The following is a 22,574-nucleotide window of genomic DNA, read 5'->3' as shown; positions in this document are numbered from 1 at the left end:
CCTTGATGTAACACATCTGCTACGACGTTTCCTAGGCAGTCATCCAACTTCCTGGCCCTTGGATTCCTCTTTTTTTTACTTTATTACCCAATAGACAAAGAAGGGATTGCTAAGCTTCCAACTCACCTCACAGCTGTGTTCATCTGCACAAAGTTTGCCCAGAGACATCTGAGTCTTGACTCTCCGCACAGCGCACTCTTTGTCTGAAAGCCCATCAGACTGGGTGGAGATTTCAATGGGGATCTCTGGAGTCTGGGACAACATGTCCTCCAGCTTCTCAGCCAGCTCGTCTTCCAGCTTGGTGGCCAGCTCATCCGGGCTGTTCGAATGATCGCTGGTGTTCCCCTCCTCTCCGTCTGACACAGAAAAGTTCTCCGAGCTGAAGGTTGAGTAAGACTGGCAGCTACTAATACAGCGGTGAGGTCTGCAAACCAGAAGAGTAGTTCAGCTTCTATCACAGTGCCTCTGACTGCAGAGGAAAAGCAATTTCCCAGGTGCTGTGTTAGGCACCAGAGCCTCCTTCCACCATTAGTACACATCAGCTGAGTCACAACTGATCTGCAAGGCTGGCAGCAAGAGCTCTGCACAGGCTGCCTTTCACCTTTTCAAGCTACCACCTTTTGAATTATTTTGTTTAAGATCTGCATCTTTAAATTCATCTGTTCTTTTTGTTTTCATCTCCTACACATTCCCATTAGCTGATCTACTCTGGAGCATATTTTTCTGTAACACTCCTTTTCCAAAAAAAAAAAAAAAAAAGCTGTGCTGTAGGGCTCAAGCTAATTCAGTTGGGAATATCTGCACCACCTGGCAGCTGTCCCTACAGCCAGGCTAGAATTTAAGTACGTGCACGTTACTTGAATGCGAAAATCACCTCACGCCAGGATTCAACAGCAACAGTACAAACTATCAGTTGGCTGAACATGCCAAGAGCCCCACAATAGGTCATCACACTGAGTTCAGAGAAGGCAATTTGTCTTCCACGATAGTAAATCACCGAAGAAGCAACAATCACACACACAAGAACCATATGAGTCAGAAAACTCATCTAGCCCAGCACTCCATCTCCAACCCTCAGCAAGAAAAAATAATCACGGGAAAATACAAGAACAGGGTGTACAGAAAGAGCCTTCTTTCTCCTGGCATATCTTCCTGGTTTGTACTCAGACTTCTGAGCTGAAGATCAAACCTGGATGACTGTGCTTAACAGCCACCGATGGACCTACCGCTGTAAATTTAACACTTAGGACTTGTTTATGTTTTGATTTCCGCAGCATTCCTTGACAATGAACTCCACATGTGAAAATGTTTTGGATGCAAAAAAGCACTTTTTATTCATTTTAAACCCATTGTTCACTAGGTGTCCCTAATATGGATGTGAGGAATCGTTCCTCGTTTCCTTTCTCCACATAACTCTCAATTTCATGCACCTCAGTTATAGCTTCTCCTCCTGCTAGACAAAGATTTCTCATGGATTTAATCTCTTCTTCTATAGAAACCATCTCTAACTATTCTTGTCACACCTCTCAGTATTTTCTCAAACTCTACCACGGTCTTTGAACTGGGGTAAGGTGGCATTTAGGATTCAAGCTGCAGGTGTGCTGTGAATGAATATAACAGCAGACAAGATTTTATCTTCTCTGCTCCTTTCTTAACAACCCTTATTTGCTCACTGGATAACTTCTGCACTTCAGGCAGTGATTTTCCTAAAGTTACTGCAACAATTCATGATCTCTTTCCAGAGCAGAAGACTGTAAGGTCTACTATTACAAATGCGTAAGTAGGAACTCCCCTTCAAGCCTTTTATTCTACAGGCAACGTCATCAAACTTGATCTCCTGTGCTCTCACCTAGCCCTCACATCCTACTTGAATTCAACTATGAAGGCTCTGGAGTCAGCTTGCTGCAGCAACAGATAAACCAACTTTTGAAAGAGTCCGCAGAAGGTCCCAACATCTAGGAAGTCTGATTCTGGTGAAACAGATGCAGCAGCTTATTTCACAGGCCAAATCATGTTACCTCTTCCTAAACAAGTGTGATCAAGTTGTGCTGTGAACAGCCTGCAAGAGGAAAGCTATGCTGGAGATAACATCTCAGAACAGGCTGAAAAGAGTGAATTAACATGAAGGATCACCAGGGGCAGATGGGACACACCAAATGTGATTCTGCTCTTCTGCCAGCAGTTTGAATAATGATGTGCAGTTGCTATGACAGTTGTCCTGAGATTTGTCCCAACAAAAAGAGATTAGAGTGAATTCACCTTTTACCTTTGTCTACGAGGAAACTCCACTTCACTGTCTACTTCGCCCTCTTCCTCTTCTGAGGACTCATCACCACTCTGGCAGAAAACAAAGGACAAGAATGATATCACACACCTGTGAAGGAGCAAACACACAACTACATGGCTGCCCCTTGGTCCTCCAGTACAAAGTCACTGGGTCAACAGGCTGCAACCAACTGGACAAGAAAAAACAGTGAGAACTCACTCAGCTTTCACCTTACGAGGCTATTTCAGGCAGCCGTAATGTTGCCATTTCCGAATTTGGAGTGATCGACTTCAGAACAGACTGGAACACCTTAGGCACTGAGAACATCATGTTCCAGATTCTCCCCCATCCCCGCACCCCAAACAGAAGTAAACCAAGTAATCCCCCGAAATCCACAATTCAAATTATTGAGCTGATCTGGCACTCTTAGCTTTACCACTCCAACCTTGTCTGCATGGGCCTATCACAGAGCAGCACTGGGGATGACACATGCTTTGCTGGTGGGTTTCATCAACTAGAAAAACTGAGTTTTCTTCTATTTCCTGCTTCAGTGAGCACAGCCTTTTATTATTCTCTTCCCATCCAAATCCCCCCTGCACTCTGTTTTTTACAGCCTCCTCTTATCCCATCCAGCCTGCCAACCCCCAGTTCAGCCTCTGCTTCTATCCCTTGTAATATGAGCTTCTCCTCCTTTCATTCTGGGCTCAAAACCACACTCTTGATTCTAGTATTCATCCTCTTTGCCTTCGCTTTCCCACCTAGGCTTAGTTTTCTTGCTCTTTGAACTCCTCTCAGACCAGTTCTTACCACCTGGATGGAAGCAGGAGGAATAAAGAAGCACTCTGTTTCTGTAGTACAGCTGTGCCATAACATCTTTTCGACTCTGGCAGCCCCAGGACAGAGTGTGCTCAGTGCTTAACTGAGCATGTATTTTATGAAAATCTGCTATCCTAAAACCAGGACTTTCAGTCAAGGAGGACAGTTTTTTGCAGTTGCAGCAAAAGGCATGTCTCCAAGACCACAGCAAAGCTTGTATTTCTGTTCCAAGGCACAACAGTGCTACAGATGCTCACTGAAACTGCGGCATGATCTTTAACATCAACGAAAGAAAGTGTTCACCCCCTCCTTTGTTTTGAGAAAGGCTTGAAACCATTTTGAGGCTGTTTCAACAGCAAGCATGCAGCAGATCAAGATTGAGCTCTAACAAATAGTGGCTGAACTGCAAGTAACAGAACGAGGCATTATCAAAGACATTTTAACAACCCTAATTATTAGCAATACTCTCTGATATGCCTACAGTACTTCTCAATAAAATTGACTTTAAAAGAATGTCCAGATCACAAAACAAAGTTCACATAGGCACGACCTCTTTAAGATAAAGTTGTACACATAACTCTACTGCTCTTTTGGTGGAGAAGGGAAAGAGGAGGAAGCCTTGTTTTGTTTCTAAGTCACTGTGCTGCCCTTACCTTCTGAATGGGTCTTGCTTTGCATGGTAGCACTGAGGAAGCCATGTGCTGGGGTGTGCCTAGAGCAGACGCTGATGTACCGTTGCTGAAGCCCTCTTCCTCCATCTTCTCAATGTACTGCGCGTTTTCATATAGGGAAACGGATGGTGATTGAGAATGGCTCATTCCTGTTTCAACAGATGACATCTGTACCTGACCACTGTCCTCGTCCCTGCACTGAAGACAGGAATTATATGGATCTGTTTTGCAACACTCCCAATGATCAGCTTTGCTTTCTTTGCTCTCCAGATTCCTTCGGCAATCTGCTTCCATGGCAGTGGAGATGAGATCAGGGCTGGAACCAGACATCCGCCTTTGCGCGTGGTTACTGAGAGGGCTCCGCAGCGCTGCTGCGGGGCCAAAGTACCTTAAGTTGTTTGCACAGTTGGCAATATCTTGTCCATGGGCATGAAGCCGTGAGTGATGGCCATGGGGATGGCCGTGGCCATGTTGCTGCGGTAGACCAGGAGGATGAGAATGATTATGAGGTGGAGGTGGGGGTGCATCATCTTGCACTGGCTGGTTTTTCAAGATCCCTGCAAAATCGTTGTAGCTGCCTTTGCTGTTCCCTCGGCGGTGACGTGGCTTACTGCGGTAGCGACTTTTGCCACTCAGTGTTGACATTTTGGGACTTCCTGAGACTGGTGAGCCATTAGATGCTGCTTCTGTGCTGGGTATGCCCTCTGACTTCAGTAGATCTGGCCTGAGGGAAAGTCAGCAAATGTTTAACATTAAACCACAAACTAAGAAATGACATCAGCTCGGAGCCAGGACGAAGAGGCAACCGTAGCCATAAGCATACTCTGCTTTCTGTAATCTACATGCCTCCCTCCCTTTCAGCTATTTGACTTCTACCTCTAGTTTCCTTTGCTTCCCTCCACTCAATGTCCTTTCTGTTTAGCCCGTCATGCTCCACGCTCCTTTCTTGCTGCTCTTCCCAATATCCACCACATACTCTCCTTTCTCCACTCTCATTTTGATGATCTGCTCCCAGAATTGCTCCCTTCTATGTCTAAGACCTTGGTGTAGGGCACGTCTCCCACTATGTGGGCATACAATGCTCGGCACAGTAGGACCCTAATCTGCTGATGGTATTGGCCAGCTTGTTTCAGAGGCACATGTGAATGTAGCACAAAATTAGGTAGTTACTTCTTACCGTTTGGTCTGGCTGCCTGGTTTATGGGAGACCCCTTTCCTCTTCATCAGCTTCTCCACTGTATTGGGGTGGATTATTGGTCTGACTGGGTGGCGTTTATAAGTCCCAGGATATTTCTTTTCCACTGCTTGTTCCCTCCTGAAACATTGGGCAAGAAAAAAACAGACCAGTTCTCTCTCTATCCAACTGCAGCTCCTGCTGGACAGAAAGACAGCTGTACAATGAGCACACTGCGTGCCTGTTTCTCAGCTATGGCTGGGTGCAACACAACATGCTGTTCTGGGAAAGGACAGTCATTTTCTAAATTCTCTCTGCAGAGATCAGGCAGTTGGAACATGGCCCTGGCACACAGTCCAGAAACAGCACTGCTTTTCTCTTTACAAAGGGGCCAAAGGATGCCAATACCAAATGGGAAAGATGCCTTTCTCTCAGTTGGTAAACACGGTGTAAAGATGCATGCACTAAGTGGTCTGCCGTGGTCTGCTCGTAAGGGGCCCGTCTCTGCCTGCCAGCCCTTTGTTTAGCTCTAAAATAATGCCAGGGGACACTAAATCTACAAGTGCTGCTACACAGTTTAGAAATGAAGCATTGGTTTATTCTCCAGTGTGCAAATTGCCACGTGTGTGGCATACCATTCTGCTATAGATACATACTTTATGAGCTCCTTCTCACGGACCTCCAGCTGCAGCATAATAGCGCTGAGCTCCATGTATAAGTTATTGGCTCGCTCCAGCTTCCTCTCGTAGTGCTCGCGGATATCCAACGCATGTCTGAAAAACAGAAAAAAAATCATGGCTGACAGTCTGATGCCTGTGGAACACGAAGGAGGATAAGGAAATATACAGGTGGTTTCGGAAAAGGCCTTCTAAAAGTGAAATCTGCCAGCAGTACGGCACTGTCTGTGAACCCCTAATAAAGCTAACAGCAAATAAAGGTTAAGAGCTTGATACTATGAATAAATCATGATATGATTTAGAAAGTGTTTAACAGTCTTGAATGAGTGGCAACACTTCTCACTAGAGAAGCTGCAAATGCCTCTCATGCATCCATAAGCCCTTCAGCCAAGTCCTAATCATCTTGTTTGCACAGAAGTCATCAGTTTGTATTTCACATAAAGCAGCATGTCCCTACAGCTACAGTATAGTTGCATAAGACATCTCGAACCACAGCTGGAAGATGTGGCCTTCAAAAGCTTCCTTGGGGCTAAGGAACACTGATAACAACTACAGCAAATTGGTTAAACAAGGCTTCCTTTGATTTCTCAGGTTTGACATACTTCGTGGTTCTCTGTCACAACTATCTTTACAAGTCTGTATCACAGAAGATAACTCTTTGCTTTCTTAAATAAACATTCTGCTTTCATTTTTAAGTTGGTCTAGTGTTCACAATGAACTTCAGTGGGATGATAAATTGGATTGTGTTCACTTCTCTGGAAGCAAATAATACAAACAAAATATCAGGTGTAAGAAACCTCACAGCAAACTTCAAGATGCATTTCCTGCTAAGACAGATGTATTTGCTTCTGCACAGTTATCACAAGCGCCAAAACTCAGGCAGAAACATTCCCTGGTGAACACACGTGACTTTGCCTCTCCTGCCTGAGGCAAACTGTTCAGACAGCCCAAGAGCAGGAACAGTTCCCACTGTTTCTTTCTCTGTGGCTTTCCACCAGTTAAGCAGCGCTCAAAGTCTAGGGCAGGCCTGCAGGAACTTCAGATTCTGGACTCATGAGGAATATTGAGGCTGCCTGAATTTATGTCACCAGGAATACCAAGCCCTGTTCTGGAGTCCTCAGTACAAGAGGGGAATGAAGACCGTCAGGGGGCTGGAACACTTGCCCCCCAGGACAAGCTGAGGGAGCTGGGCTCATTTAGCTGGAGAAGAGAAGGCTGGATTGGGTAAGCGAGCAATGCACATGAAAGGCTACCGACTGACCTCAGCTCTTCTCTTCGACGACGAATCAATTCTTCATCTAGCCGGTGGATACAAGTTCCTTCGCTTTTAATCTTCTCAAAATGCTTCTTCACTTCTTCTCTCCATTCAGCCTAGGGAAGCAATTTACTCTCAGGTATTTACAAAGGATTGGGATCCCTGCTTCCACCAAAGAAAAACTCTTGGGCAACATTCTTTGCTTCTGCAGAAAATTGCAGGTCTGGGTTGAAAACGTGTTACCCAAAATAATTCAGCTGAAAGAAGTAACACTGTAGCATATGTAGTTTCAGCATTTTAAAATCATAATTGGAGCACAAAATTGGAAGTATATAATTTAAAATATATCTGTACTTTCTAATAAATAAATAAATAAATAAAACTCTCCTAAAGCTCTTTCCATCCTAAGACAACATTTTCTTCACTTTTGTCTTTTAAAGAAAACAGAAAGGCTGACGATTTGGAAAGCTATATGCTTGATAAAGATGACAGTCAGTAGGATGACATAACTCTGTTTACCCCTCGAAGCCCTGGTTCTTGCAGCCTTAAGAAACACATCCACTTTCTTTCATGCACTGCATAGATCCTCTATACCAGGGGGTAGGTTCCATTCTCATTCCCAGTCTGGCAGCAGCCGGATAGGACTCAGAGGAATCTCAAAGACCATACATTTTCTGATCCCCCCTAAGAGTCCCAGAGTACCTTCATTGCCCTGCAATAGCTGCCCTGCTCATCTTCACTATAAATGCAATGGTTCCTCTCAACAGTCTCATGGTCTCCTGTACCAGAGAAGAGCTGGGAGCAGAACTTCTGAAGTCAGCAGTCTCAAGGAGAACTCAATAAGGTAACAGTTTCTGACTGATGTCAGTAGATGTCTCAGTTTGTGAAAGTTTGGGTAAAAGATTTTAAAATACCTATCAGCTCACTTCTCCCCAGGAATCAAACTGAAATCATGGGTCTTGACTTTTGCTGTATTTGTTGCAGCCTGTGAAATCAGACCCTTGCAGCTATCTCATGCTCAACGGCCACAGCCGCTCCCCAGTTACCTGTGATTTGAAATAGGTTTCCTGAGGAGTAGCCAGCACATCGGCAGATGCAATATCCAGGTGCATCAGTGTCTGTCGGAAGGAGGGACGATTCCGGGGCTTGCTCTGCCTGGAGCAAAACAGACAAATGTCCACCATGAGATCAGGTTAACAGTGCTAGCTACTCCTGCCCTTCTGAAAGTATTTCTCACTAGAATCAATTTTCTGAATGCTGCATCTGACAGATTAGAGCAAAGGAGCTTCTCAGGTTTTGTCCTTTGCTGAACGTGAGTTTATTGTGCTAGAGTCGTTTTGTATTCTGCTTTTGGTTTGATCTATCCTATAGAAATGGGAGAGATGAAAGGCATTTAAAATAGGAAAACTTGATCACAAATTGAAAGATAGGAACAAAGATGAAACTGCTTCTAACTTGTTAGGCAAGGAGAAACGGATTATTTCCGTTTTAAGATTTGGAAATTAATCAGATAATGAAATTAAATCTGTCTAGTAGAGGTGATAGTCTAATAATTTACATTCAATGTAACAGGATATCTAAAAACACTGTATCTATGTGATGACACAGTAGGTGCCTGAGCCTACACAGTATTGTAACACACCGAGCATCTGTGTGAGATCCTACTCAAGTACAAATCCTTTTGTATATTTAAGAGACCAGCAGTCGAGCTTCAAGGCTGAACCACCAGACTTGCTGCATGGACTCATTGTTTAGGACAAGAAACAGCTCCTTCAGCCACCTCTCCCCTACAAACCACCTCCTTCCACTAGGTGGAGATACAAGTGTGTGTACGCACTGCTCAGAGCTGCAAAACCTGCCTCCTGCATTTTGCGTCCATGCGCAGAAGCACAGCCAGTCACAGCATCTGTCTCAGCACAGACACTGCGACAGCTTGCACTGCTGTATCTCAGGATCACAAGAGTGAACAGACATTTTAAAGATCCGCAGATGTTTTGGCCTGTGCTTCCCTTCGTGCCTTTGGGAGGATGGCTGGTACAACTCAGAGTGGGAAAATGCTGGAAGATCACTTAAACACTGTGTCAAGATGCAGAGGTTAACAATTAATACAAAACCCAAGACCAGGAATTTCAACTCTAATCTGGCAGGTGGAAGTAACTGAAAGCATTTCCCGTATCTACACGTGCAAAAACCTGGTTTCGTACACACAGCTTGAAATTCTCTCTGTCCAGTTCAAAGAACAGTCACTTCAAAAGGGGGTTCAGAGTGTTCAGAAAAAATAAAGAAAATCTTTTCACTCTGGAGCCAGCCAGAGCCCTCCCTGGCCCTGTCTGCCCAGCAAACCACACAGGTCTTTTCCTACTTTCCCTGAACTCCAAATGTCCTTCTGGAGTCCAGGCCTGGTGCCACAAGGAAGCAGAATCCAAAATGTTAAAATTGATTGTTCTTCTGACAAGTGTGAGAGCACTTAAGAGCCTTGTGCTCTGGGCTCAACACTCCCACTCTGATTCTGGTTTCATCAGTTTCACTGGGAGTCTGGACAGAGCTAAGGGCGAGCCATAGGTCTGCGTAGGCTTCAAGGTCTTACCAGGTCTGCTTCATGAGGATTTTGAAGCCGTCCGGGCAGGTGGAAGGAACAGGAAGATGCAGGCTGTTACTGCCCACTCCCCAAATGATGGCTGAGGAGTCCACATCCTTGTAGGGAATCTCTCCTGTTAGCAGCTCCCATAAAACTACCCCAAACGACCTGATGAAGAAACAAACCAGGAGAAAAACTTCCATGTGAATTCAGTTCAACAGAAACAACTGGAGCTTGAAAAATTACTCTTTGGTGAAAAAGAAAACTAGGTATGTCTGATCTGAAACTGCAAGAATGGGCAGCACTGTTTAAATACTAGTTTTTAAAACAAGAGTAGCTATTTCACACACCACGTAACTCTTCCTCCCCTGTCCCAGTTCTGCACTGAACACCAAATTGCACTGGTTTTCACCTACCCCTTCTTACTTCATTGTGAGATTTTAAAAATCCTGAAAGCACATTAGAAGCTTTTCCATGTAGTTGGAAACTTACTCTTGTTAAATGAAGAGGAAACTTTGCTCTACTGAGATAGACCGTTGACTATTTTTACTGGCAAGAACAGATCATCTGCTCCAAGGTAGACAGAACTGCTAAGTCTCACAGAGAAAAGAGAGCAAAGGTTGTGTGTTTTTGTTTTGCTTTAATAATACATGTCTTTTAACTTTATTTTCCTAACCAAATGTTCCCTTTGCTGTTATGTGTCTTCAACTACCCATGGATGTCCTGGATGTTTCAACAGTTTGAAACTCATGGCTACAACTACTGCAGCGTGGGAACAAGACAAACGCAACATGTGTAAAAATCAGTATCAAAAGCACATGCAATCTCATCTGGTATTTCTTTTGTGCTAAAGACAGGAAGGCCAAAGAGAAAAATATCATTAAGTGAACATTGCCAAGGAAAGAACCTCCTATTACAAGCAGTGAGAGTCATAGGTAAGAAAATCACTTTGCTTCTCTTCCTTAGTGAAATGATCAGTAAGGACCAAGACCTTAATTTAGAGCAGCAAACAGTTTTTGGCTTATTTACAATCTTCACCCCAAAAAACAACAAAGACATATCAAGCCAGTCAATACAGAGGTAAACAAAATACTGCAGAGAACCAACTTACTGCGCATTAACCAGGCTGCGAGACAGGCTGAGGTACAACCATCTCAATTTCACACACACAAGTGTCACCTTACTTGTGTGCCCCAGCTGTCTGCGGGACATCGACCCTGCCAAGCTCGCTGGTGAGTCAAACCAGGTGAAAAGTGAGAAGTGTGTTTCTGGCTTGTACTAGTATCGAGTTGCTTTTATTAAGTACAGAAGAACATCCAGGGGACAAACTGCCTGGGTCTGAACAACTGTCAGTCGGGAAGCAGGCCTTCATGTGAAAAATGTCACACTTTCAGAACCCACTGGTTTCAAATCATGTGCAGAAAAAAGCAGAATTGGAACATATTTCCCTCAAAATTTTCTGTGGGCTGCAGGAAAGCAGGGATCCCAGGTGGCTGGACGAGCTATCAGGAAACCCCATCTGGTTTCAGCTTTGTTATGATTAAGACCTGGCAAAGGATTTTGAAGACTCCTGATAAGATTATAGGGTTGGTGAGGGTTTTTTTGTTTTTGTTTTTTAAGCATGCTGCTAAGGATGAGAGAGAGCAGACATATAAGCAGCTTAGGAACTGTTCTCATTTGTTGTCAGCGTTCACAAACATCACTTTTACTCATCCTGGGCAAAGAATGGATGTCGAGGATGAGTCTGAGCAATAACCACTGCATCCTCTGAAGAGGAATTTGGACCAAAGGCACCCACCCCTAAGTTTACACGAAGGAGCAATCTCTCTAAATCACTGAGAAAAGGGGTCAAGGAGTGCTCACAGTCCTCAGCAGAGCTAGCAGCTTTTTTTTTTTTTTTTTTTTTTAAATATATACATATTGGACATGATGCTCCATACAATATTCTTGAACCTAAGCTACTCTAAAATACAGAAAGCTGAGGCTAGAAATACAGCAGCATTCCTCTTAATGAACCTGTGATTTTAAAGGAGGAGCTCAGAAGACAAATGGTGGATGGATTGTTTTGGAAAGAAAATACAAGAGTTTCTCCCAGAAGAGCTGGCTATGCTGCAGCCTGCTACGTCTGCACAAAATGAACACACAAAACATTGCGGGCACAAGAAGAGCTGTATATCACACGCTACAAGACTGACTTTCCCTTTTCCCTACAGGAAACCTTGACTTGAAGTCACAACCCAGCTCTGCATTGAAGCACCAGCAGTAGGCAGTTGGCTGACTTCATTCACACTTTGAGCCACCCACCCGCAGCTTTGACCTGTGGCTTCACGCTGCGTAAGGAACACAGCAGCATTCACAGCTGAAAGCCACAAAAAGGAAAATTCATCATGGCTGTAGAACAGGGAGAAGGGCATTTGTCCTGCCTACTACCATTCAATATGCAGAAACAACAAGGCAGAAACAGAAACGTGGTTCCCTCAAGGACCCTGAAACCTTTGCAGAGGCATCCCAAGGGAGCCCCAAGGCTCGGTTCTATCTCAAGCATTGTTAGTAGTGTGGAGACCTGAACCTTCCCTTTTGATCATTTGGACAAAGAGTGCATTTCGTATGGGGTGGAAATAGATGTTTAAACCTCTTACAATGTAACCCGATTTCCTCTCTCGGATTCAAGGGACTATACCCTGTGGCTGTACACATTGCAGCCAAGTCTAACATGCAGAAAGAAAAAGGTGTTTGGACCCTTCAAGCTGGCAGAGTAGAGGCGGTTCTACAGTTGAAGCGTGTCCATGATCAGGATAGGATGCGAGTGAAAGACACCCTGGCTGCAGAAGCTGCTGAGGAGACACCTATAGTGGAAGAAAGCTCTGGCCTGGATACTGAGAGAACTGTTGCATTTGTTTACTTCGGACTCTGCAGGATACAAACAGTCTGCACTGAGTCTCATTAGGGACCCTCGGGGCTTAACACACAGCCTGTACACATGCATGTCATTTCTCTTTCTGCTACAGCCCATGGTTCAGCAACAGAGTTCAGGGCACTAGGCAGACGGAGAAAGGAATAGTCAATGACAGCGCAAGCTATCCCCATCCCTAAGAAGAGGGTGCTGAATAAGTAAGTGCTGGGAAAACCAAGTGGCTAAATGGCAGGTGAAGGTACTCAACTAAAACAATACTACTACTCACCAGATATCCACTTTTTCGGAGACGGGCTCATTGCGTATCACCTCTGGGGCCATCCAAGCCACAGTTCCCGCAAAAGACATTTTTGTACTTTTATCACTAAGTTCTTTAGATGTACCAAAATCTGAGATTTTAACTGCATCTGTGTGTGTAACTAAAACACTGGAGGAAAGAAAACAAGAAATCAGCATTTTGCGAGTTGTCTTGTACTGCAAGAGCCACTGGGAATCACTTCCTAATCAATATGAACAGTTGAAGAGGCCCTGCTGCTTATGACTACAGTACAAAGAAAAAGACTGTGCATTTTCACTGGTGAAAACACTCCTTTGGGGTGGTTGATTTTGGTGTCTCAACTATTCTGAATTCTACAAGTCAAAAAAAAAAAAGCTGCAAATTAACAAGTCACTGAAAATCCACTATATCTGGGAGTGTTTCAAAGTTTTAGTAAAGCTCTACCTCAATAAACTGTAAAACATTTTAAAGCCTCAACCTAACGCACTGTCAGTCTTGTCACAGGCTAGAGGAGCGCTAAAGGAATATCTATGGAATAAGGATATGAGCAGCTAGTTTTAGTTGGAAAGCAACAGATAACTGAGAAATTTCCAGAAAAGCAGGGAAATACAAAACAAATAAGATGGAGAAAAAACAAAAAAGCAGCAGGCAACAGAATATTCCATTTTCAAATAGGACCAGACACCATCAAACCATTAGAAATATCTCCCAACTGCTACTTTCCACGTAAGCAATTGGTAAAATTTCCAGTCTTGTCAAATTCCAGCACAGGAGGAGAGTGCCACAAGTTTCATTAGTTTCACTCATTAGCTATGAGTCAAGGTGGAAAAAAACAAAAACAAAAACAAAGAAAAAAGGCTTTTGACATAACTTTAAACTATTCCTTGAGAAAAAAAGGCAACCGCAACTGGGGGATGTTTAAGTAGCTGGAGACTCACTTTGGTGACTTGAGGTCTCGATGGATGATCTTGTGAAGGTGCAGATAATTCATCCCACTAGCGATCCCAGTGGACCAATCCACAAGCAGCCGAGGAGTGACTTTCCGGCCTGCTCGCAAGACTTCGTAGAGCTGTCCATGTGCACAATACTCCATGATGATACAGTAGCATGGGGCTTGAGTGCAAACTCCCCTGTTAGAGAAAACACATATCCAGTGAGAATCAGGAGAGCTACAAGCCCCAGAGCAACTCTCAGAGGTAGCAGCCAAGGGGCAGGAGAGTAACCTGTTTACCCTGCCTGGGCAAGGCTCTGCTAACAGCTCTCCTTATTGTACAGGAAGGGGAATGTTTTCTCCATACTTTGCACAGAAGGAACCCAATTTGTGACAATTTGTTTCCTTCAATTTCCTACAGCTGCGGGTTCATAGAGTTCAGAGCAAGCATTTTGTGAGCCTGCGTGCAAAGCGAGCCCAAGTGCAAAGTGCAGCACTGGGTGGGGACAGTGTCCACATATTTGCTGTCACAACAATGTGCAATGATTTAAGAAAGGAAGCAAAGAACACCACCACCCATTTTGTCCTGCAGTCAACATAACTTAGTTCCTGGATTTAAAACCTTGCCCAGCCATAACAAACGGCTCTTCCCTGGACAGAGGTAGTGCTGGTTACGTTTCTCACAAACTTCACAACCTACTTGAAGGCAATGATGTTAGGATGTTTGAGTTTCCGCAGGTGCTTGATATCCGTTTCGTTCTGATCTCTCACTTTCTTGATGGCCACCTCCTCCGCCCGGAATTTGCCCAGGAAGACGGCTCCTTGAGCACCACTGCCCAGCCACTGCAGCTCCGAGATCTCCTCGAATGGGACCTCCCAGGTATCTAGGCACAGGCAAAGGGAGCAGTGTAAAGGAGCAAGACCGAAAAACTCTCTGCTCTAAGATCACACCGAGACAGCACCTGCCATCTCCCTTGTTATAGCTGAAGGTGGATTTTTGGGGGCTGGGAGATGGCATCTCCTCCCAGCACAGGGATGCTCAGCCCCAGCAGCCCTTTCCTCCAGCTCCTCTCTCGCATCGCGGTTGCCTCCAGGCTGTTGCTTCTCAACCTCCAGGGGCTTTTTCCAAGAGCTCACCGCCACTGCCACACACTTGGGCGAGCCACTCTGATGTGGCAGGCAGCAGTTTCACATACCAGAGACAATGGACTGGCAGATTAGGGAGCGGGTCCTCTACTCCAAAACTGAAGGATGATGGTACCTGTTATTAACTATATGACCCCATTGAAAAGCATAGGTGAGAAGAAGCATTTAGCATTCATAATTTACAAAAAAAAAAATGATTTTTTCCCCCTAGAAACAGAACAAAAATAATAAATAAGAAAGAAAGTCAGAGGCGGAAGGTTGGAAAATCCAGACCAGCAACCACCAAGTTACCCAACACAAAGCACATTATTAGCCACCACTACGGGTCACAGAAACAGGTCTTTCCCACACCAACTTTGTGTATATCTGCTGTCAAACAAGCAAAAAAATATTAAGGGACTGCTCTCCTTTGGTACTTGCGCATATCTTATTTGGGCACTGTCAGAGTTGTCCAGGAAAGCTGCTTAAACTGCTTAAAGAAAGTCATGCCCACCAGAACAGCAAGCCTTGCCGTCTGCGAGACACCTTGAAATTACCTTAACATCCCACAAACCTCAAGACAAAATGCAAGCAATAATTTATTTACTGTAACTCAATAAATGCTTAAGTTTAGAGAATAAATTATTTAGCAGCAAAAGCAACACTTAAGCCACTGATTTCTGAAAGAAGAACACCAGGCCTGTACAGCCCCATTTCAGGTCACTACAAAGACGTGTCGTCGTCTTGTTTCATCCAGCCCCCGGCCACTGGGGGTTACCAGGGCTGCAGCTGGGACTGTGCCAAAGCATCCATTACTGTCACCACTGAAGGAAAACCCATACTACTGAACTTCCTCTGGGACTGATCCCGATTCGAGGCTTTCCCTCAGAGCACTCCTGTGACACTCAGACATTGCCGCGCGACTGCTTGCCAGGCACGGCTAGGGAAGGCCGGCTCCCACCCGCAGCCAGACCCCAGCGCCCGCTCTGCTCGCTGAACTACAAAAAAACATTGTTAATCTACAGCAAAAACACCTTTTGACCTGCCAGAGCAAAGTTCAACCCTCAGCACGGCTCCTGGCAGACAAGTCTAGTTTTCGTACTGATATACCGCTCACAACCTTACGTTGTGCAGAAGCACAAAGAGAAGAGGGCACGCGGCTCTCGGCTGCAACGCACTGTAACAGCCGTGGATTTGCAGTGGGTGATCCCCATCCTCAACTTACAAGATGCCACGACAGACACGGGAAGGCTGCATTGCCTACCAGCACGTGTACTTCTGTGCTGAAGCAAGAACTGCCTGTCAGCTAAGAAACTATGAGGAAGCGATGCATGAAATATGTTATTAGCACTATCTCGATCACAGGACGTTCAAGTATTATAAAATCATAATCATTCTTCTTCAATAAACAACTTGAGTCATTTGTAACAACACTTAAAATTGGTATTTAATCAAAAGGCAGTTCTTTAAATAAGGAAAATACATTCATACATAGAGAAATTGAGATATATGTATTGCTACTTAACTGACAAACACCTTGCTTCTGAAGAAGGTGGTAAATACAGTTCATGTTTTGTGGTGGCTGACGAACAAGTTATTTATGGAGGCAACAATGAAACTTATTCCATTGCACTGAAATAGCTGTTTCATTACATACCAGACCGCCTTTCCTGTACAAAGCATGCAATGTTGTCATTTACTTCCCTGAAGGGCCCCAGGTTTGGGAGTGGCACTGGGAACCTATACTGCTATCCCTTAGGAGCCGTTCACATCCCTTAACATTAGCTGTTATCCTCTGCAATGGCAAACAGGGAGCTGTAAGCAAAGTTAGCAGAAGTTCACCAGCTCCCTCCTGCAAAGCCATCTAGCGTTTATTTGGTAAGGAATATCCGTGATGTGTCCCGTCCTATATCGCAGCTGCAGCCCGAACACCGGGGGCATGGTTCAGGGAAGAGGTTTCAGCAGAGAAAGACCACGCAGTCACTCAGCGAAGCATCCTGCATCCGAGCATTTCAGGAGCACAGAGCCAAACCACACCTAAGACAATGCAACAGTCAGACAGAAATCCCCTTCTCTCAGAAGTTCTCTGCACAGGAACAGGATACGACATTTTGGGACAGCCAGAGAGTCATTTGGCTTCCATAACATAACGAGCACCAAAAAGCTTCCCAATGAAACTGAGGCTGGTGGAGAACACTGGGCTACACTCAGGGGAAAAATTGGGTTTTAGCATCAGTGGTGCAAACCTACAACCTAAACCTGCCAACTGAAAAAATGCACACAAGTTACCTCATGCATGTGTTCCTGCTGCTCCCAGGAACCTCCCCTGAGGACATGTCCTGGTTTCAGGTAGGACAGAGTTAATTTTCCTCCTAGTAGCTGGCAGGGTGCTATGTTTTGGATTAGAATGAGAAGAGCGCTGATAACATGCTGATGTTTTAATTGTTGTAGAGCAGTGCTTACACCAAGCCAAGGACTTTTCAGCTTCTCGCTCTGTCCTGCTAGCGAGCAGGCTAGGGATGCAGCAGGAGCTGGGAGGGGACAGACCCAGGACAGCTGACCCAAACTGGCCAAAGGGGTATTCCATACCATCTGACGTCATGCTGAACAATATATAGGGGTGGCTAGCCGGGGTGGAGGGGGGGCCGGCTGCTCGGGGATAGGCTGGGCATCGGTCAACGGGTGGTGAGCAATTGCATTGTGCATCACTTATTTCGTACGCATTATTACTATTAATACTATTATTATTATTATTATTGTTGTTGTTGTTATTCTTTTCCCTGTCTTAATAAACTGTCTTTATCTCAACTCACAGACTTCACTTTCCCGTTTCTCTTCCCCATCCCGGAGAGGGAGGGGGGAGGGTGAGCGAACGGCTCTGTGGTGTTTGGCTGCCAGCCGGGCTAAACCACAACAGGACAACAGGCTGACAAGGGTCGGTATTAAAAATACCAGGTCAGATCAGCTCTGCTGAGGGGCAACGGGCAAGGCTGCAAAAGAGAGGACTCGACACAGCCCCAGCTGCACACACAGGGGGAAGCTGCGGCCATACACAGCACATGCAGAGCGGCCTGTGAGGCCGCCCCTTGGCCTGCACAAACCATCCTGAGCAGGCCTCGAAGCAGAGGACGGTGAACGATGGTGTGCCAGCCGCGGCACTTCTGCGGGGCAGGCACGACGAGGAACACAGTGCGCTCGAGGTGATGCTGAGGTCTCGGATCCCAACCAACAACTCGAAACAGAAGAGGACTTGCATAAACCAGCTGCAAGACTTCGGGTGCATGGCTATGACAACGAACCCTAGCTAAGTCAGTGTCCATGAGAACAACACTTCAGATGACATGAAGAGTGGCCAGGAGACCCATCTGGACACACTAATCCCATCGAGCCGTACTGCCAGTTTGATCAAGGAGCCCATGGCATTGCTTGGCCAAACCCCCTGGGGCTGCCCAGGCCCAGGGCTTGCTAGAGCTCTCCTAGCACGTCTCCCAGCAGGAGAGAGCTGAGGACATCTCCTACTAGCATGGAGCAGTTTGTATTCCAGGCTCTTCTGGGCCTCCACAAACTTGTGGGACACTTCCTTTAAATAAATTAAAGCGCAATAGCAGCTGGCATTACGCAAGAGCTTGCGTTTCTAAGGTGATTAAGAACCATTTGAGTAGAATGATGGTAATCTGTATCCCAAGGGAAAGAAACGCAGGAGCAGCCGAGCCATCTATTTGAAGCAAATTTTTGCCGTTTGCTAGCGCTGGCTGCTCGCCAGCACTGGCATCACGACAAGCAGCATCTCTGCTTTATAAAAAACCACACACACACTTCAACAAGCACCTTGATCTCTGGGCTTACGCGGGAATGAAGGCAACCACGTAACTTGTGAAATGGAAGGTGAGAGCAACACCTGAAGAACTGACTCTTAATCCAAAGGAAATGGCTCGAAAGTCTAATCAGCCCTTACAAAACACAAACTAGCCTTACCATAAAGAAGAAATGCACAGAAACACTCTTCTTGATGACCATCTTGAATGCTAAGGAGGAAAGACAGGGAATAATTTCAACTGGAAGAGAACGGGGAATCCCGTTACAGCTGCTTTTCTTACCCTTTTCTCTCACCCACGAAGTCCCAAGCCAGGCTTGGCAGGCAACACGGACTCAGTATCAGGCATTTGCAAAGGGCATGGAGCCTACTTCTCTCTTACCATGTACAACCGCCCCACTACAGCACCCACGTCATCTTGTCTGGGCAACCTGTGCTCCCAGAGGAGCAGCAGCTGCCTGAAGGGGACACAGGCAGCCAAGCAGAGCTGCTGGTGAGCTGTAAAAAGGACTCGCAGTTACGGGCAGTGCCCTTGCCTGAAGGTCCACGCCAGACTCCTAGCCCAGAGGTGATTCAGCCCAACACAGAGCATTGCTCCAGGATTAGCAACCGAACACTCCTCTGGCTTAATGGAGTTGCTTCATGAAGAGGGGACAGATCATCTACACAGACCTGTGGCAGCAGCCCAGGGCTGTAAATAAGCTCCCGGGGGAACGAAAGGCCGTCCCAAGCATCCCCGTGCTGCCGAAAGGGCCAGAGGCATTTCCGCAGCCTCCAAACGCAGAACACTGCACAAACATGAACCTTGTAGCTGTTCTGCTCTTGCTAAACAGGACAGCAAAAGTAAAAAATCCCATACTTCGGTTACTGACCTGGTGGTCTGCACGTAGCTGATGAAGTGCACCAACATGGTGGCAAGAAGCAGGAATGAGATCATTTGGAAAACGGAGTATGAACATTCTGACAAAATCCTCAAGCTTTAGCACAGAACCAGCTTAAAAAGCTTTGTCCCCAGACAGTAGTAGTCATCTAACACCACCAGAGCAAATCTGTAGAAGAAATATCCTTTCATTCTCCCTTAAAACAGTGAAGATATTGAAGATGCAGCTAAACCACATAGGCCGCACACAGCTGACCCAAATTAATCTTCAGCCTTGCCTCATCTGTGGCCATTTCAAAACTGCCCTTTGAGGAAGCGCCTAATGGCAGCGACAAACTGCAAAGCATCCACGGATCTCTGGCTCTGAACGTGCTCGTGACACTGAGGATGGCACACTACTTCTGTACTAAGAAGAGGAGCTCTAAATACATCCCCTAAACACAACAACGCTCTCAGCTGCTCATTTTCATTAGTTAGTGCTTCAATCTTGCTTATTAGCAACTTTCATACAAAAGGAAGTGTCCCCTATGGGCCATCAAGGCACTTATTAAACCATTGGTCTCCAGTGCATCTGCTGTCCCAATTCTATGCAAAATATGACCTCTGCTTCCCAGGTAGCTTTCCTGAAGCTACCATCTGAGCTTGCAGGCACGTGCAAGCACAGGATGGCCCCACAGCCCCCAGTCTGACCTGGTGAGAAGTCTTAGAGTGCTCATACGCAATATTCATAGGATCACTGGAAGCAGCCGATGCAACTCTGCAACATGAAGGGTCCAGGCTTCTAGAAAGCACCACACAGACCTAGGAAGCTGTGGGCAAGGTGCACTTGCAGCGTGATCTTCACGCACCAGTGCAATTTGGAACAAGAACTTCCTGTATTAAGGATTGCACAGAGAAACAGTTTCTTGCTCTCAAATACCACATTAAAGAAATCTCTGAACAAATAATAAAACAAAACAGAGAGAGAAATTAGGGGCTGAAAACACGGAATTGTTAATATTAATTTAAAACCATACATATTCATTAGGCTTTGTTTTCTTCTCATCATGCGTTTTTGATGCAAAACTGGACTGTTTGGTTTTTTAAATACATAAAGAGTATAATAGCTACTGATACATAAAGTGTCCTCTCATTCAAAAGTTTCAGCTTCACGGAAAAATACTGATTGTAATATAACATATTACAACCCAAAGCAGCATAACACTGACATACCGATACCACGCCTCCTCCAGACGATACCTGACTGCTCAGCAGCTCATTTTCCTTTACAAGGGAGGTTCCAACCAGACCCTGTCTCTTCCAAAACTCACCACATCTGACTCCGCATATTGTGCGATCCTTCCAGTAGTGCTAACTCCGCACGGAATTGTCGGTCACCATTTTTATTTATAGACTCATGCAGGTGTGCCATACCGAGTTTCAAGCACGTGGACAAAACTTCGACCCACCTCTGCAGAAGGACCGCAAGCACAGCCAGAGCGCTGCTCAGCACACAGGTCTGATACCCCCCGGGGCTGCTGCCCAAGAAGACACCTGCCATTCTGCAGTGCACAGGAGGATTTCCCTGCTCAGAGTTAAGGACTGGAAGCGACTGACTCTTGGAAGAAGCTGTAAGTTTATTTCAAGCCAGATTCACCCAACATGCTATTTAACAGTGCTGTTACCTCAGCTTAGGAAATGCTCCCCAACAAAACAGTCTGGGGTGTAGGTATGAACAATGTCAGATGTTAACAATAAGATTTGTAGTTGGAAAACCTATAACTTGTCTATGCCAGAAAATCATTTGATTTAAACTGAATCATGATAACAGGAGGCTTCTACCCCACGGTAGTGGTGTGGTGGTCAGGCTGTTCCTATTGACACCTCACCCATTTCAGCTCCTTAATTCAAATGACAGCTTGTTCTTTTCCCATCTGCCATTTCCCTCCCCCCATGCTAGGGGAGAAATTGGACACCGAAGGCATAGCATACTCAGCTCTTAAGCCTTCAGTAGCCCCTAAGGATACGCGTATGCAAGCGTTTGGGACATAACTTATTCCCAAATTACATTTTTCATAAATATATATGTATTTTTTTCATGTAATGTGCCCAGAGAGAAGCAATATTTCTGTTATTTGGCAGTCAACTGGAGACAACCCTCGTGCACATGCAGGAGAAGTCATCCCTATGTCAAGTTCACCTGGCATGAGAAAAGTGCAGAAATTAAGTAGTTGGCTTGATCCCCCATTTGCCACAATTCTTTCTGTTCCTCACTTACAAAAATACCTGGTTCAGATTCAGACTTTGTCACGACAGCCCAAGGCCTGGGTCAGAATATGCGTTTATTTTTCACTCTGTCCCTTGCAGCCTTTGCTGCTAATGAGAGCTGTAGGCTGTGCAGCGCAGGACTTCTCTTTGCAAACCCATTACAGTGCTGTATGTGGCAAAACGGTCACACAAAAAGCTGGGAAAAAGCCCTCGGTTCTTTCCACATTTCACATGCTGCCCCGGAAGAAACGAAGGTCATCTTCCCTACTTACCTTGCTGTTGCAGTTTGTAGTCTGTGGAGTACGCTTTGCCTATGATGTTCCACACGGGCCTCAGACAACCAAAGAGTCCCTCGAGAAACCCACCGCTCCCACTGCCTGATCTGTTGAACTGGACTTTGACGTCATCTGCTCCACTGTTGCTCTCCCCATCCATAGTGCTCCTGTTGCCCTGAGGAATGGCTGCTTCAGATTCATCCTGCTCCCGCAGCTGCAGCACGCTGTTCTCAAATTGGTCCCTAGAGTCCTCGCTGATGCTGGTCAGCACTGCTGCAGTGACCGGGCTGCTCATGTTCTCGATGAGGTCTGCCTGCAGCAAGCCCTTCTCACGCACATCCTCTATGAGCTCAGGGGACGGGTGGTTTCCAGTAGGTCCATGTTCATCTTGTATCCTACCAAAGTCTTTATCTTCACAGAAAGCTTTGCCGATCGAGTTTGGAGAGGAAGACAAGCTCAGGCGCTCCTGAGTACTGGCCATGATGCCGTGAGTGTGCATCAAGGAGATGGTCAGAGTTGGTACTTAGAGAATTAGTGACACGAGGACCCAGTACCTGGAATGAGAGGAAAAAGAACAACTTTCAGATTTTTATTCAAGTGTTTTCACAACGTACACTTTTGAGAGGTGAGCTGATAATTAACTAGCCATACCAGACAACCGCTGATACTTATTA

The 22,574-nt window shown here is 45.6% G+C and overlaps 1 protein-coding gene across 6 annotated transcripts in view; it reads right to left on the bottom strand.

The window, feature by feature from the left end:
- The window catches only part of MAP3K13 (mitogen-activated protein kinase kinase kinase 13), a 74,628-nt gene that overhangs the window by 3,816 nt on the left and 48,238 nt on the right, over window positions 1-22,574 (bottom strand). For all 6 annotated transcript variants that reach the window (XM_040567160.1, XM_040567155.1, XM_040567158.1 and 3 more), the window contains 12 exons: window positions 21,898-22,454; window positions 14,260-14,443; window positions 13,567-13,758; window positions 12,620-12,778; window positions 9,447-9,605; window positions 7,906-8,014; window positions 6,866-6,975; window positions 5,584-5,700; window positions 4,931-5,068; window positions 3,736-4,477; window positions 2,267-2,337; window positions 127-424 (listed from right to left, as the gene is read on the bottom strand). In XM_040567160.1, the coding sequence (XP_040423094.1) occupies window positions 127-424; window positions 2,267-2,337; window positions 3,736-4,477; window positions 4,931-5,068; window positions 5,584-5,700; window positions 6,866-6,975; window positions 7,906-8,014; window positions 9,447-9,605; window positions 12,620-12,778; window positions 13,567-13,758; window positions 14,260-14,443; window positions 21,898-22,399 (2,781 nt within the window). In that variant the 5' untranslated portion in view covers window positions 22,400-22,454. The remainder of the gene's footprint in view (window positions 1-126; window positions 425-2,266; window positions 2,338-3,735; window positions 4,478-4,930; window positions 5,069-5,583; window positions 5,701-6,865; window positions 6,976-7,905; window positions 8,015-9,446; window positions 9,606-12,619; window positions 12,779-13,566; window positions 13,759-14,259; window positions 14,444-21,897; window positions 22,455-22,574) is intronic.

Source organism: Cygnus olor, chromosome 9, assembly GCF_009769625.2.
Source record: "Cygnus olor isolate bCygOlo1 chromosome 9, bCygOlo1.pri.v2, whole genome shotgun sequence".
NCBI classification, from domain to species: domain Eukaryota; kingdom Metazoa; phylum Chordata; class Aves; order Anseriformes; family Anatidae; genus Cygnus; species Cygnus olor.
Note: the sequence above shows the minus strand (reverse complement) of the source record. Positions and strands in the feature narration are given on the sequence as shown.